At 39.0% G+C, this 13,911-nt stretch overlaps 1 protein-coding gene across 1 annotated transcript; it reads right to left on the minus strand.

Annotated features, from left to right (window-relative positions):
- Positions 1-232: 232 nt before the first annotated feature.
- got2b (glutamic-oxaloacetic transaminase 2b, mitochondrial) lies at positions 233-9,445 on the minus strand. Its single transcript, XM_046385761.1, has 10 exons — positions 9,162-9,445; positions 5,849-6,005; positions 5,236-5,364; positions 5,077-5,136; positions 4,830-4,991; positions 4,349-4,453; positions 4,060-4,210; positions 3,287-3,452; positions 2,985-3,135; positions 233-1,487 (listed from the first exon to the last, which is right to left on the minus strand). The coding sequence occupies exons 1-10, from the start codon at positions 9,428-9,430 to the stop codon at positions 1,365-1,367; spliced, it is 1,473 nt and encodes a 490-aa protein (XP_046241717.1). The 5' UTR covers positions 9,431-9,445; the 3' UTR covers positions 233-1,364.
- Positions 9,446-13,911: the final 4,466 nt, after the last annotated feature.

Below are 13,911 nucleotides of genomic sequence, written 5' to 3' on the forward strand. Positions count from 1 at the left end.
AGATTAAACGACCTGAGTATCCTGTACCTTATCTTCCAGACCTGCTTTATAGATGGGGTCTGTGACATAGCATTGGGGTCAACAGCTTAGTATTGCACTGACAACCTTTGGACAACTGAGGATCCAGTCACGCTGCTGTTCCAGACGCACTCTTGTAAATTAGAATGAGGACTGTGAACAGTATTTTCTCACAAAAAAAACATAAAAAAAACAAAACACACACATTTGAACAGACTGTTACTATATAACCATTTATTGTTTGTTCAACATGACTGCTGATCCATTATTGTATGACAGAACACAAAACATGGAGGCAATGTGCCATGATGTCTGAGTGAACGAGCAACATATGCATATTTCTTCATGAACTGTATAGTGTTCACCTCAATCAGATATTCCATTCGTTTTTGTATCCATCTGTATGAAATGTAAAGATGCCAGTATGAAAAGAAAATGAGAAAAGGGACATTCGATTTGGGGCCACTGTGTAATATCATTGTGGAAATCATTCAGTCAAAGTATTGATCGCTTCTCTGTTCTGAGTTCAACTCTTTTTGGCTTGTGTGCTTGTTTGTATCTAGGGTTAAAAGGAACTAACCAGGAGACTGCTGCACTGCCACCACAATGAACTAAAACCCTTAAAGTGGTTCACAAATTCTCCTGAAAAAGTCCTAAATACAAGTGAGATAGAGGGGCAAATTCCAGACGAAGATAACGAGGAGATTACTGGGGGACTGATTAGTTCAGATGAACAACTGCAGATAAGCCTGACAGTGAATTGATTAAATGACAGAAATAAAGAGTGCCAACCTAATCTTAAAACTTAAACAGCACCCTACAGCTTATAAAGTGCTACAACTCCACCATTTAAATGAAGAAAAAGAATAAATTAACTCACATTTTCTACAAGCTTTAATATGGAACAGAGACCTCAATTCGAACGTAAATCTAATGCACAGTCTAACATTGCTTCAATGTTGGTTCCTTGATGTTTTACAGTGAGTGAGTCCACAGTAGATAAACAGCACACATTTAGGAGGACACTAAAGCATAGCCACCAGTTGATTCCACAGAATAAATAAGCAAAGATGATCTGACAGTTATGAGAGTAAACATGCCTTATAATTTGGTAGGGGAGCCAGTTCAGTGAGATGTAAGAGAAAAAAAAAGGTAACCATGAATAAAACCATTTAACAGCAGCAACCTTTCTATGTTAAATTTATGATGAAATCCAATCAAGAAAATGCCTAAGTATTCAGTTCTTTTCTAAAAGGTGGAATGGAGGAGACAGAGAATTAGTGACGCATTAAGCTCCTCTTCGACACTGCTGCTCTGATTTCGTAGCTCTCCCAGCAGGATCCGCTCTACTTGCTAACCGCATGGATTGCATGAGCCAAGTAGCCCACATTCCCAGAGGACACACCTGCCATGGAAATCCTGCCATCCTTGGTCATGTACACAGAAAACTCCTTCGTCAGGCGCTCAACCTGCAGGAAACATAAATGAACACATAACTCAAAATGTTCATATCAGGACATTAACAACAAACAGCCTCACAGAGCTCACTGCATCTCAGGCACGTTTCTGATATCAGCTGCAGCTGTCACTGACTTCATAGAGAGACGTGTAGAAACTGTGCTATAGTAGTAGATTTTACTTAAGATGAAAACATGGACATGTTTTTCTAAATCCTGCTAAGCCGTTAATCCTTCTGAATAATTATGGTTAGACATTTCATAGAATTCTTTAATATGAGCAAATGAGGCCCAAGAAGAGAGCCTTGAGGGACTCCACGTCATCTTTATACTCAGACTGGTAATTATAATAAATACAAATTTGGAGCAGTATCAGTTTTGTCTGTCTCGGTCTAGTATATATAGAATATATTATGGCTGACCATGTGAAATTCTGCACTGAGATCTAATAATAAAGATCTATTGAGTGCTGTTTTGTGCTCAAAATTTTGAATGGAAAGCATCTACACATTTGTTTAAGGAAAAGACGATGTTCAGTTCATTTTAAATGCAATGTCTGATATGGGTGTGCAATTGTTCATTAGTGTGGTTTGTTATTTTTTAAAAGTGATGACTGTTTCCAGAGGATACGATGCTAAATACTAATTGAAGGAAATAACGTGATTTTAGCATGCAGCTTTGCTGTCACTCTGATCAATGTGTCATTTTAGAAATATTAACGAAATTATTTAGGATCAATCTGTGAAACATTTAATGACTATTTGTTTGTATTCACTGTGAGTGACACTCTGATAAAGGAACAAAGCAATGAGAGTTTTTCTGTGTTATAACCTTTTTGCTGTCATGTCCAATGAGGAAGAAGCAAGAAGATTAATTCTATGATAAACAAAATCGCACAGATTAGCAATACTGTGTGAATTTCCCCATTGTGGCAAAATAAAGGAAATCGTATCTTATCTGTTTAACAATATATATTTAGACTATATTACAGCAGCTCTAACCATATATGATCTGTAATCATGCATGAAATGTGTGAATTCCCTTTTAGGACTCTGCTGTAAGGCAGAAAGCGATGATAAATTTATCTTTACATTACAAGGTTGTTTTTTCAGTACTAACTTTCAGAAGTTCAGTAGCACTCTCTGTTTAATAAGTTTAATATGAAATCAGTTACATAACATGTTACATCTTGTTTGTTTAGCGTAAAAATAACAATTTGTCTTTTTGACGTTAAATGTCAGATTTCTTCGCCCTGAGTGGTTGCCAGGAAATCCAGCACATTACTGTTCCCTGCTCCTCGCTGAAGCTTTAAATTTATCACACAAATACCAGAGTGGCATCCACCTTATCATCTAAGTCAATGCCAGAAATTTGTTGTTGTATAGCATCAACAGATAAAATGGATTTAATTTCTAAAACTGAACAAGTGGTAAATTTCAGTGAAGAACATATTTCTTTCTGTCAGGTTCTTCTATCAACAAACAAAGGTAAAACTGTGTGTGACTTTACCTGTTCAGGTTTGAGGCCTGTGAAGCAGAACATCCCGATCTGGTCGATGACGTGCTGCCAGTTGTGAGTAGAGCCTTCCTTTTTCAGACCTGTCACCAGCTGTTCTCTCATCTTGATAATGCGGTTAGCCATGCCGTGGACCTCCTCCAGCCTGGGATGAACGACAACACATCAAACAGATCAAAAAATAGGTTTTGGGATACATCGTAATTAGTTTGAGTTCTTCATTTGAAAAATGAAGACTTTAACCTAAATACAAACCACACATTTGGTTCAGGTAAGGTATATCCATAAGCACATACCACAGTGAACGCAGATCTGGTGTGTTGAGAATAGTTGCTGCAATTCTTGCACCATTCATTGGTGGGTTGGAGTAAATGGGCCTGATGAGGATCTTGAGCTGAGACTCAACCCTCTTTGCCTCATCAGCATCATTACACACTACAGTGAAGCCTCCCACACGCTCACCTGTGAATATCAACAAGCACAATGGGTGTAAAACATTGTGACTGACAGTAACTATGACCAAATTGTGTCTTTGAAACAGGGCATAATCAGCTAAAATCGATTATTTAACCTCTTAAATCAAGTGCAGTTATGATCACAAAGAACAAAAGACCATGTCAGATGTGTTGAGGCTTAAGACCAAAACTGAAATGAAATAACAATATAATGATGCAGAATTTACAACACATTTATATTTAAAAAGTAAGAAAGAGATATTGTAAATGTGGAGCCAATGAAGTGTATTTTGGTACCATAAATAACAATCATAAATTAGGTTTATGGAATATTATAAGTTAACACCATTTAAGTAGAAATTAACTAACACGTCTCACAGCATAGAACACCAATAATCAGTGCTTTAAAAGTCTGAATGCTTAATTGAATAATCATGCTTCAGTGACTAATTTTTACCACTTGGTGGTGGTACAACATAAGCTACAGACGCAGTCCAACTAGAGTTAAACCTACTAGTGCGATTTCTAATATTTATCTCAAGTTTGTACTGTTGCCTGCATGCCATCTTTACTAATATTCATTTAGAAAGAGCTTGTACTGAATCCTGACTCACCATAGAGACCCATGTTCTTGGCGAAGGACTGAGACAGCAGGATGTTGTGGCCCTGCTCAATGAAATAGCGCACAGCCCAGGCATCACGGTCAATGTCTCCACTGGCAAAGCCCTGATAGGCCATGTCAAAGAACACCAGCAGGTTCCTTTTCTATAAGAGGCAAAAGATGGTGAGGGCACCGGTGAGAGACATAGGCAGACCGGTTAATAATGTTTTCAAGCCTTATCAGCTCTGGCTTTTACCAAAATGTACTTTTCCCAGACCTTCACTGAGACAATGTGTACTCACCTTCACAATGTCAGAAATCTCCTTCCACTGCTCAGGCCTCGGGTCCACCCCAGTGGGGTTGTGGGCACAAGCATGCAACATGATCACACTCTTCTCTGGAATTTTCTGTGGCATTAAAAAGATGTTTTGATTAGACAACCTACAATATCATGTACAGTACACACTTGGTTTACAGTGTTTACACAAGAGAACTAGACATATTACTGATTCTACTTTTTACAAATAAACATTCTTCTTTGTGTGAATGACAACATAGCTAACTGTCAACTAAGTTCATTCATAATATCTCAGCTATAAACAAAAAAAGGGAGCTGTAATGTGGTAGTCTTTGAATCAGAATTCATGAAAAGATGTCAAACTGGACTGATTCATCAAAACATTTTCCCTATGGATTATTAGAAAATAACTTTTGAAAATGTTTCTTATTGTGTTCACACATATCCCATCCCCACTCCAGGATAATCCATCATTAATGTCTTACAGAGATGTCATCGAGAGCTCCTTTGAAGTCAAAGCCACAGGTGGAGGGGTCATAGTATCTGTACGCTTTGAGTTGCATGCCAGCATCTCTGAAGATGGGTGTGTGATTCCCCCAGGACGGTTTGGGCAGGTACACGTCACGTGAATCTCCGTGGAAACGAGACTATGACGAAGGAAAGACCTGGTGAGATAGCCAGCCTGACCTAAAGGTTTGCTTCACTGAAGTGACCAAGAGAAGAGGTCCTCACCAAAAAGTTAGCTCCGACACGCAGAGATCCAGTTCCTGAGATGGTCTGGACAGTGATGCTCTGTTTGGAGAAGAAAACTGCTGCACTGACTTGGATTTAAACTGCCACAACCAATCTGAATTTCATTGAGTCTGGAGTAGTAAACACCACCAAACTTACCCTGCCGCTCTTCAAGACATCATTATCAGCACCAAGAGCAAGCTGGGCACAGGACTTGGTAAACTCCCCCAAACCTGTTATGCCAAGGTACTCCTTATCCAGCTGTTTGGCTGCGATAACAGCCTCCGCCTAGAAGGAAAGTGTGCAAATCAAAAGGTGCAAAACACAGATTGATTTTATTTCCTGCTTTGTACATAAAACATCTCTCATTTAGTTAACATTTAAAATGCATACACACTTTCTCATGGTGATAAAGCAGAAATTCTCCTATTTATTAACATGTGTGTTTCACCCTAAAATGCTGATGTTTCAAGAAGTGAGAGAAGTTGAGCTCAGGATGACATTTGCAAGAATGCACCAATGACAGAGAGCTTGACCTGCAACAATCCTGCAACCCTTCAAACATCTGGTGAAAATGTAAACCATCCAAATCCCTGGATGATCTGTCCACCATTTTCAAAACACTTGCTTAAAACATCACAAAGACTAAACTTGGACAAGACCTACAGTGGATCTCTTTGAGTTCATCAGCATACAAAATACAAAAACTCAATCATAAGACTGCTTTCCTCCCTGAGATCAAGTACAATCCCCACACTGATGATAATTATACCTTGCGGACACAGCTGAGCACGAAGGGCTTGCCCTGGTCATCCCTGTAGGCTCCCACTCCCAGGTTCATCTTCTTTGGGTTGGCATCCTTCTTGAAGGCCTCGGTCACCCCCAGGATGGGATCAGGGGGACCCATCTGCACTCCACCCCACCATGAGCTGCAAAGATACCAAATCGGGTTAGCAGCAATGTGGATGAGATGGCAAAAACTGAAGAGAGGAAAGAGCTCACTGACAAGAGCTGTGTGTAGCACTGAAAAACCCTCATAAACAGAAACACGATCATGAAACGTAACACTTCTTAAGTTTTCATGGCCTTATGGGACACTGGTCAAGCTCATGTGATGGCCGTATTAGCCATACTCCTGTAACACGCTGTGGACGTAACGCTTGAGATTAACTCCACATGTGACCTGAGGATACCACTCTGACGTGGAGACACATGAATGACACATGCTCAGTGGGCACAAGCTTCATGAAACAAACATTATAATCCACTGAGAAGGTCCAGAGTCCAAAAGCAAGCGTTAATCTGAGTCTAAAACACTGTTTTCAAAATAATCCCCCTTTGTTCACCAAATTACTTACCTTTTGTTCGTTCACTTGGCCTATGACATTTCTTGTTTTCAAACTATTAGTTTTACTCATACTTTTCTTGCGTCACAAGAAACACAAGAAACACAGTATAGAGCCTATTAAGCATGTGACACTCTGTAAATGTATTAGATTCACTTTAAACTGGTCACATCAGACTTTCTAAAAAGAAATGCTGGAATTTTAATTAGGATGAATGCTCTTAAATACTTTTTTCTAATCATCTGCTGTCACAGTCGCACAAGTGTCATGTCCAGGATCTTAGGAAGAAAGGAGCAGAAAGGGGATGGATCAGGCAATGACTTCCAAAACTTAGAAAGGGGAACACCAGTGTTTCAGGCTGAGTCTCTCTGTGTGGCACCCAGGAAGCACTAGCTGAGTCATCTGTGCATCATGATGTGCCTTCTGCACTGAAAAATAGCATCAAGTGAAATCCATTGAAGGCATCTCATCTACCACACCAACAATGCAAGAATGAATGCGGCAATTATCTCTACAACCATTTTACATTTACATTTCTATCTAACATTTAAATTAAAGGTCTACAAGTCACTGTTGAGGCAGATAAAAAGAAAGAAGTCAGTAAGTACAAGTATATAGTAAACAAAGATTAAGATCTAAATTACAGCTAACAGTATATTACTAGTGTGTAAAAAGCTATTGCAATTGCATAATTGACTGCATAATTGCATTACTGACGGCTTTGCTTATCTTGTTAACATAATCTTTTGTTCTTCAGATGAATACACTACGTACATTGTGTCACACATCTGCTTGATAAAAGAGGGTTGTTGCGTGTTGCAACCTTTAGTGCGCTGCTGCTCACATACTGTCTCAGGTTTCCACGGCTTTGTAAATCCTTTAAACTTTGCAGCTATATTTAGGACTGAACACTTCGTAAAGAGCAAGAGTCTCCAATCTCCTAGCAATAATTTAAAAAAGATCACACTAGTTTATTAATAGAGTTTGAACATGTTTATTGCGTGAAAGTCAAGTAGTATGGGTACATGTTTAGTGGGGCCTTGAAGTAGATTTTTTCCTCAGGACAACAGAGTGTCTGATCTTGAAGCTCTGATGATACTATGGGCAGCAGACAACACTACTGAAGCAACACTTTACATGACAATGCAATAAAATAGGACAGTTACTATTAGTGCGTTGTAAATGATGTGATTGGAGCTATACTATATTCTTTTGAAGTTCAAAGTTCAGATAAGATTTCTTTATTTTCATTGCACAAAAACAGCCAAATATAGTAAGCAGCTAACTGAGAGGTAGAGATTTAACACAGACTGTATGTATGCAATGCATGTGAATATGAGAACACAAACAACCCTAAAAAATAAACGTGCCTGTGCAAAGTGCAGACAGAAGAGTTTGCGATTATTTTAGTATTTACTTTACTATTTTACTAGTTTGCAAGCACACAGACCCTTTGCACAGCTGAACTCTAGCATGTACATAGACATCACCGTGACTGAGGAGATATCAGTGATCAATAGACCAAAGGCCTTTTTGAGAAGCTACAGAGCAGGTCTGCTGGGTTTAAAAGGGTTATCCTTCCAACGTTGCCCCTGTTGTCACTAGCGCATAACGTTAAATAAAAACGTGGTTGCAGATGGAGGATATTCTTCACTGACATTACTTTATTTATTTCTTTATTTAAATCGGACCTGGAATGTGCTTGACCACGAGACGACAAGATGACACAAGTAGAAATGCTGAAACACACCCACACAGAAATATGAAACTACCGGCTAGCAGAACGACAACCAGTTACACCAACGGAGGTAGAAGCAGAGGCGGAACAAAGACAAAGAGACAAGAACAAAACGCGGAAAAAGGAAATAGTCGACATATACAAAAGGGAGATATTAAATATTTTAGGCCAATAAAAGCGTAGATCCAGATATAAACACGTTTGCCCTCCAAGCAGATCCTGAAAGGACATCGGTATCTATCCGTGCTTCACCGCTATAAATTAGCCAATCAGAGATGAAAGGCGGAACAAAATAGCCAATCAGCATGCACGATTTCACGGACTACGACAAGTCGCTTAGCTCAAACCGTGCCACGGATTTGACAGCTGATTCCACGACCGTGCATATCCTTCAAAAAGTTGCTTTTAAAATCAAAGCAAGATAAAATTGCAACTACATTAGACGACACCTTATTATACACAAATTATTTATATTAACGAAACAATCCTAACTGGGCTGGGCTTTTCATCTACACACCGGCGACTGCTCCATCGGAAGCTGCTAACACACCAACGTGACTTTCATCGCGTTCACTTTTAGCAATAGCAAGTTACCTTCTAAGGTCACTTCAGTGCAAAAAGTCAGGATATCAAGCACAATAAATGTTGACCTGTGTGGTTATTGTTAACAAACCTGGAGTGCGGAACATTACATATGAATATATGCGCTCTCGCTCCAGGAGCTAAATCTCATACAGCACATCGGGGCCTATTGAAACCATTTGACCCCCATCTAAGTCTACAGTTAGCCAGCCAGCTAATATGGTTAAAGTAACCACAAAGCATTTACGTTTCAACACAAATTTGATGCCAGTGACGCTTAATGTCTAAAGAATGGCTTGTTTGCTTGTCAAATTAGTTGTAAAACAAAAGTTAATAGGGGGCACGCCGCCAGATTGCCAAAGCAACCGAAGCTAAAGGTCTCTTAGGTCGTTAGTTTTGAGCTTATTATTGCCGTTTACCTGTTTCTGGTGGACAGAACTCCCATTGACGGGGAGATATTCCCCAGACAGTAGACCAACTTGTTAGACTTGAGCAGGGCCATCGTTGTGCTGCGCTTGGGAGCAGAGCCTAGGAGGATGTGGACGGACGTGAAGGGCAGGCAGGACCACGATGCCACGTTCTGAGTACGCGCTGACGTCAGAGCAGCGCCCTGCGCGACGTCGGTGAAGGAGGTCTGAGAGAGTAATCTGATTTCTAATCTATAGTTGGTATGGAAAGCCACACACATATATCCAAATAACTCTAAGGTAATCTTACTAGTTCAAATTATATTGATCAGACTTTATGTAGGCTTACCGCTATGTGGCTTGATATATGACAGATATATAATTCTTTGCTAATAATATTTTGGATTCATAGTCAGAATCTGTAAAATAACTAATAACTTAATTTATTAAAATGTAAATGTAATGGAGAAGAAAAGTAAAAAGATTCCCTCTGAAATGAAATTGACTAAAAATCAAAACTGTTTTTGCAATATTATGTAATTTATGTGTAAAAAAAAAAAAAAGTAAAATGTTTTATTTAATGTCCCTTTAAAGCTAACACTGTTGATGAAGTTGCCTTATATCTGTATATTTACAGGACTATACCTAATTGTGGCTTGTGGCCTTGTTCTTAGCTTTACAGTATACATGTTTGCAAGTGATGAACAAGGACAAACTAAAAAAGTTAATTGAATAAATCCTCATGCTGTCTTGACTAGGACTTCCTGGAAGAAGAAATTGTGTATCTCAGTGAGACCTTCCTGGTTAAATAGTGTTTGAACAAGACTAACAGCTCTTTTTAATGAAAATATTACAAATTGCCAGTAGATGTACTTATGAATTTTTGCTTTCCAAGGCTCATATGCAGCACAGCAGGCTGAAGTGACAATCAAACATTTTTGATGGGATTCTTGATTGTAGAAATGTTGTTATTCCCTGGAGGCAGCATTTTGCAGTTGCTTGATTTTTCCACTTGAGGGCAACGTCACACAATGTACGCTGCATCATCCTAAGAGCTGCAGCTGCTTTTATAGCTGATCCATGTATGTTTATCTGCAGATAATCTTCTAGCATCTGTGACCATGTCAAGTGTTAAGACATGAAATGTCAGATTTTTCCTGACCGAGACAATAAAGTGTGTTATTTTTGACTGAAAGATAAGCGAATCAATAACTATCATCAAAGATTTCCCCTTTGCCGAGCATTGGCCTCCAACCTCCCACCAGATGGAGACTTTCTCCACATTTCTTCTCCACAAAGCTCAGCAGCATTCAGTGTTTCTTGTGTAGCAGCTTAACAATTATTATATAACTGTTTCAGGAATTTGATAAAGAATCTCAACCTTTAAAACACACTGTTATCCTCCAGTGCCATTCTTCTTTACGTGTCTGTCTAATTGCTGAATGTTACTGCAAAGACCAGGCATGATTTCACGTCATGCAAACAAGAACAGCAACCTTCCTGTCAGTCCATCTGTGTAGAAGGAACAGAGACCTGGAAGAACATCACACAACAGAGCCTGGAAGTCCATGAAACATTGTTTTTTCCTGCAACCAGACAGACAGCTTGCTGGCAGCCCAACAGAGTTACTGAGTGGGACATCAGCTTGGCTTGCGTGTTGAACTGTCAGTGTGTGGAGGAGATACGGATATTTCCAACAAAACCCATCACATCAGAGTGAACTCGCATCTACACACACATGTGGAATAAAGACAAGGCAGAATGTGAAGTACCTTTTACAGTTTTCATTCTTTAATCTGAAGCATCTGTGTTTCCTTTTGGGTTTTACATTGTGGGTGACAGGTATTATAGGTTGTAACTTCAAGATTTTACATCTCAGTGTCTGTGTGAATGTTTTCATGCAGAAGTCCAGAACTGAAATCAGTCTATGTTTGTCTGTAAACCAGTTTGTGGAGAGAAACTGATGATGTGTAATAACAACAGATAATGAACAACGAAGGAGGTTATGGAGCAAGCAGAGTAGAGCTGTGAGAAGCTTTAAAATGGAAGAGCAGAAGAAAATGAATAATGAAAAAACAAGAGGGAAGTGATGCTGAGTGACAGAGTTTTTACAGATTAACTTGGGGTTGAATTGGCCCGTGGTGATACACTCTGTACAGTATGTATGTGTGTGTGTGCAGACTCATTCTTGCTGAAAAAATGGCTTGCATTAAGATTTTCTAGTAGAGCATCTCCACTCCTTTACACTCTCTGTGAGGTTAGGGGTTAATAGATTGTGTGACAACAGGCTGCTGTGATGATTAATTGATGTGAAGCGGTGGTAGTAAACCATTACACATCAGATTTTATTTCATTCATCACTTACAGTAATAATATCTGACACAGTGTGGGCTCCACTCCGCTGTGTGTCCTGTTTGCTGTCTCTTGTTGTGGTTCATTACATCTATAGTCCACTTTGTTTTGGATAGCAGCTGTCAAGTATGTTCAGTCAGGAATAAGGAATTTGATTTGATTGGATTATTTGTCTTTTTTATATTTCAAATAAACAACAAAAATGAAAGTAGAAAAACTTGGCAAGGAATACTCACAAATCTAACAATTGATATGCAGCGTAACAATTGCAAATGTGTCATTTGCCTGAGTTGTATCAGGTTATACTGCACTCTGAAGAGAGCAGAGGAAATGAGTGAAATAATGTCATATACAAAGAAAAAAAACATTCTAAAAACATTGGAGAAAAACCATGCAGACAAACTCCACACAGAAGGGCCTGGACGGGGATTCGAACCTGGAACCCTACTGGAACCGCCGCACCACCGTGCTGCCCGAGGATCAAACCCGATGTATATAAAACAATTAGCACTACTCCTCAGATTATCCAGTGACAATCTGATAATCTGATATCTGACATATCTGACATCTGATGATCTTATATATGATAATTCCTTAGTTCAGTCTCCACTGTTTGATGACTGAAAGAGCATTCAGTACATGTGTGTATGAGTGTGTGTGAAATCACAATAATGATACTGAGAAATTAGGGCAAAGTTTAAGCTAAAATGGATGCCCGAATTATGTTTATTACCATGGGTTCAGTCACATAGTGAACATGAATGCCTCTTGGGTTAACAGTGATTTAAGAACTAATATTGTGACTTTAAAGGCCCTGCATACTCACAGTACATGCACACACACACACACACACACACACACACACACACACACACACACACACACACACATCATGTTTCCATCACTTTTGGGGACATTACATAGACATACATTTATTTCCTGGAGGCTTAATCACCACCTAACCATAACAATAAACATTACTTGCCTAATCCTGACTCTTACTGAACCAAACTCTAACCTCAGCCTAACCTTAAAGCAACTCTTCACATTAATATTCAATGGTTTACATTGATTGGGGGGAGGGGTTGTTGTATTTTGTCCCCAAAGGTAAGGTGAGTCCTCACAATGTGACTGTGTAAGCAGATTTCTGTACCCACAACTACTAGAATACACATACACACACACATACACACACACACACACACACACACGCACAAACACAAACACACAAAAGTGTTTTCACTTACTGCTGATAAGCCCTCTTCTCTTGATTAGACTTTTGACTTGTCGTAGTAGGAGCAGATGCATTAACATTAATGATGGCCTTGTTGTATTCAAGTGTTCCAGCGAGCCACAACAGCTTGTTGGTTGGTTTATTTGTTTCACTCACATTCAAAACACATGAAGGGAGCATAAAAAGAATCTGTGAGGGTGTGGTAGAAACCATACATGCAAGTTCACCAGCACATTTTAAATATTAGTGTTCAAAAACTGCACACATAAAGAACAAGCATGACAGTGAACCCATGTGTAGATTACCAGGACCCCTGACACTGTGGCAGCTATCATTTGCTTTATTATTTACAACTGTGCTTTCCTCACTGTTACATGTCCAGATGTCCTGCATGACAAAAGCCAACTGACATGTCCCTCTTGAGCTCTGTTGTATGTCTTAGGGCAGGACACGTCACGTCATCATTCTAATTGTTGCAAAGGCTGTTGTGACCTCATGTAACTGACTTCATTGAGTCATTCAGTCTGAATGTGAGCAGATTTGAGTTTTAATAGTAATAATGGTTTTAATATTGAGTTTTGCCTTTGTTATAATGGGCTTGAATACACCTCATGGCCAACATTGACTTAAAATTGGATTTGTATTTTGTTGGAGAGTTTAAATTGTTTTTTGTAATATTTCTGTTGTTTCTATGATTAAAGAACAGAGAGGAAAACAGACTCTGTCCCCACTGTCCACCATAAAAGATGTGCAGTTAGACTAAGATCCAAAAATATCACTGATAGAACTCAAATAACATTTATATCTTAGAAAACACTGCAGTGACTAAACACTGTTCTTGTGAAATTGTGAGATTTTGGAGGACTAAAAAAATGTCAAAATTAATTAAATCTAATACAGTGTGATGTGTTGAATTGGAAATAAAGACGATTATTAAATAAAAGATGAATACGTGACATCTTTTGAGTCAATTTGCAAAATAAATGTCTTGTTTCTTCTCATTGCTGGTGGAGCTGCTGTGGTATGTTTTACAGTAAGGTTCAACATCCATACAGTGTAGTGTAGTTCCTGAAATCAACACAGTGTTTCCTTTTTTTTCCCCTTTCCTTTTAAATGATCATACATTCAACTGTGTCTTTGTAGTGTGTGTGTGTGTGTGTGTGTGTGTGTGTGTAC

The sequence above is a fragment of the Scatophagus argus genome, chromosome 1, assembly GCF_020382885.2.
Source record: "Scatophagus argus isolate fScaArg1 chromosome 1, fScaArg1.pri, whole genome shotgun sequence".
NCBI classification, from domain to species: Eukaryota; Metazoa; Chordata; class Actinopteri; family Scatophagidae; genus Scatophagus; species Scatophagus argus.

Coding starts and splice junctions, on each gene's coding strand:
- got2b (XM_046385761.1), bottom strand. CDS start 9,430: ATGTGTGTGGCTTTCCATACCAACTATAGATTAGAAATCAGATTACTC. Junction 6,006..9,161: donor GTTCTGTCCACCAGAAACAG/GTAAACGGCAAT, acceptor GTATCTTTGCAG/CTCATGGTGGGGTGGAGTGC. Junction 4,454..4,829: donor GAGCTCTCGATGACATCTCT/GTAAGACATTAA, acceptor TTAATGCCACAG/AAAATTCCAGAGAAGAGTGT.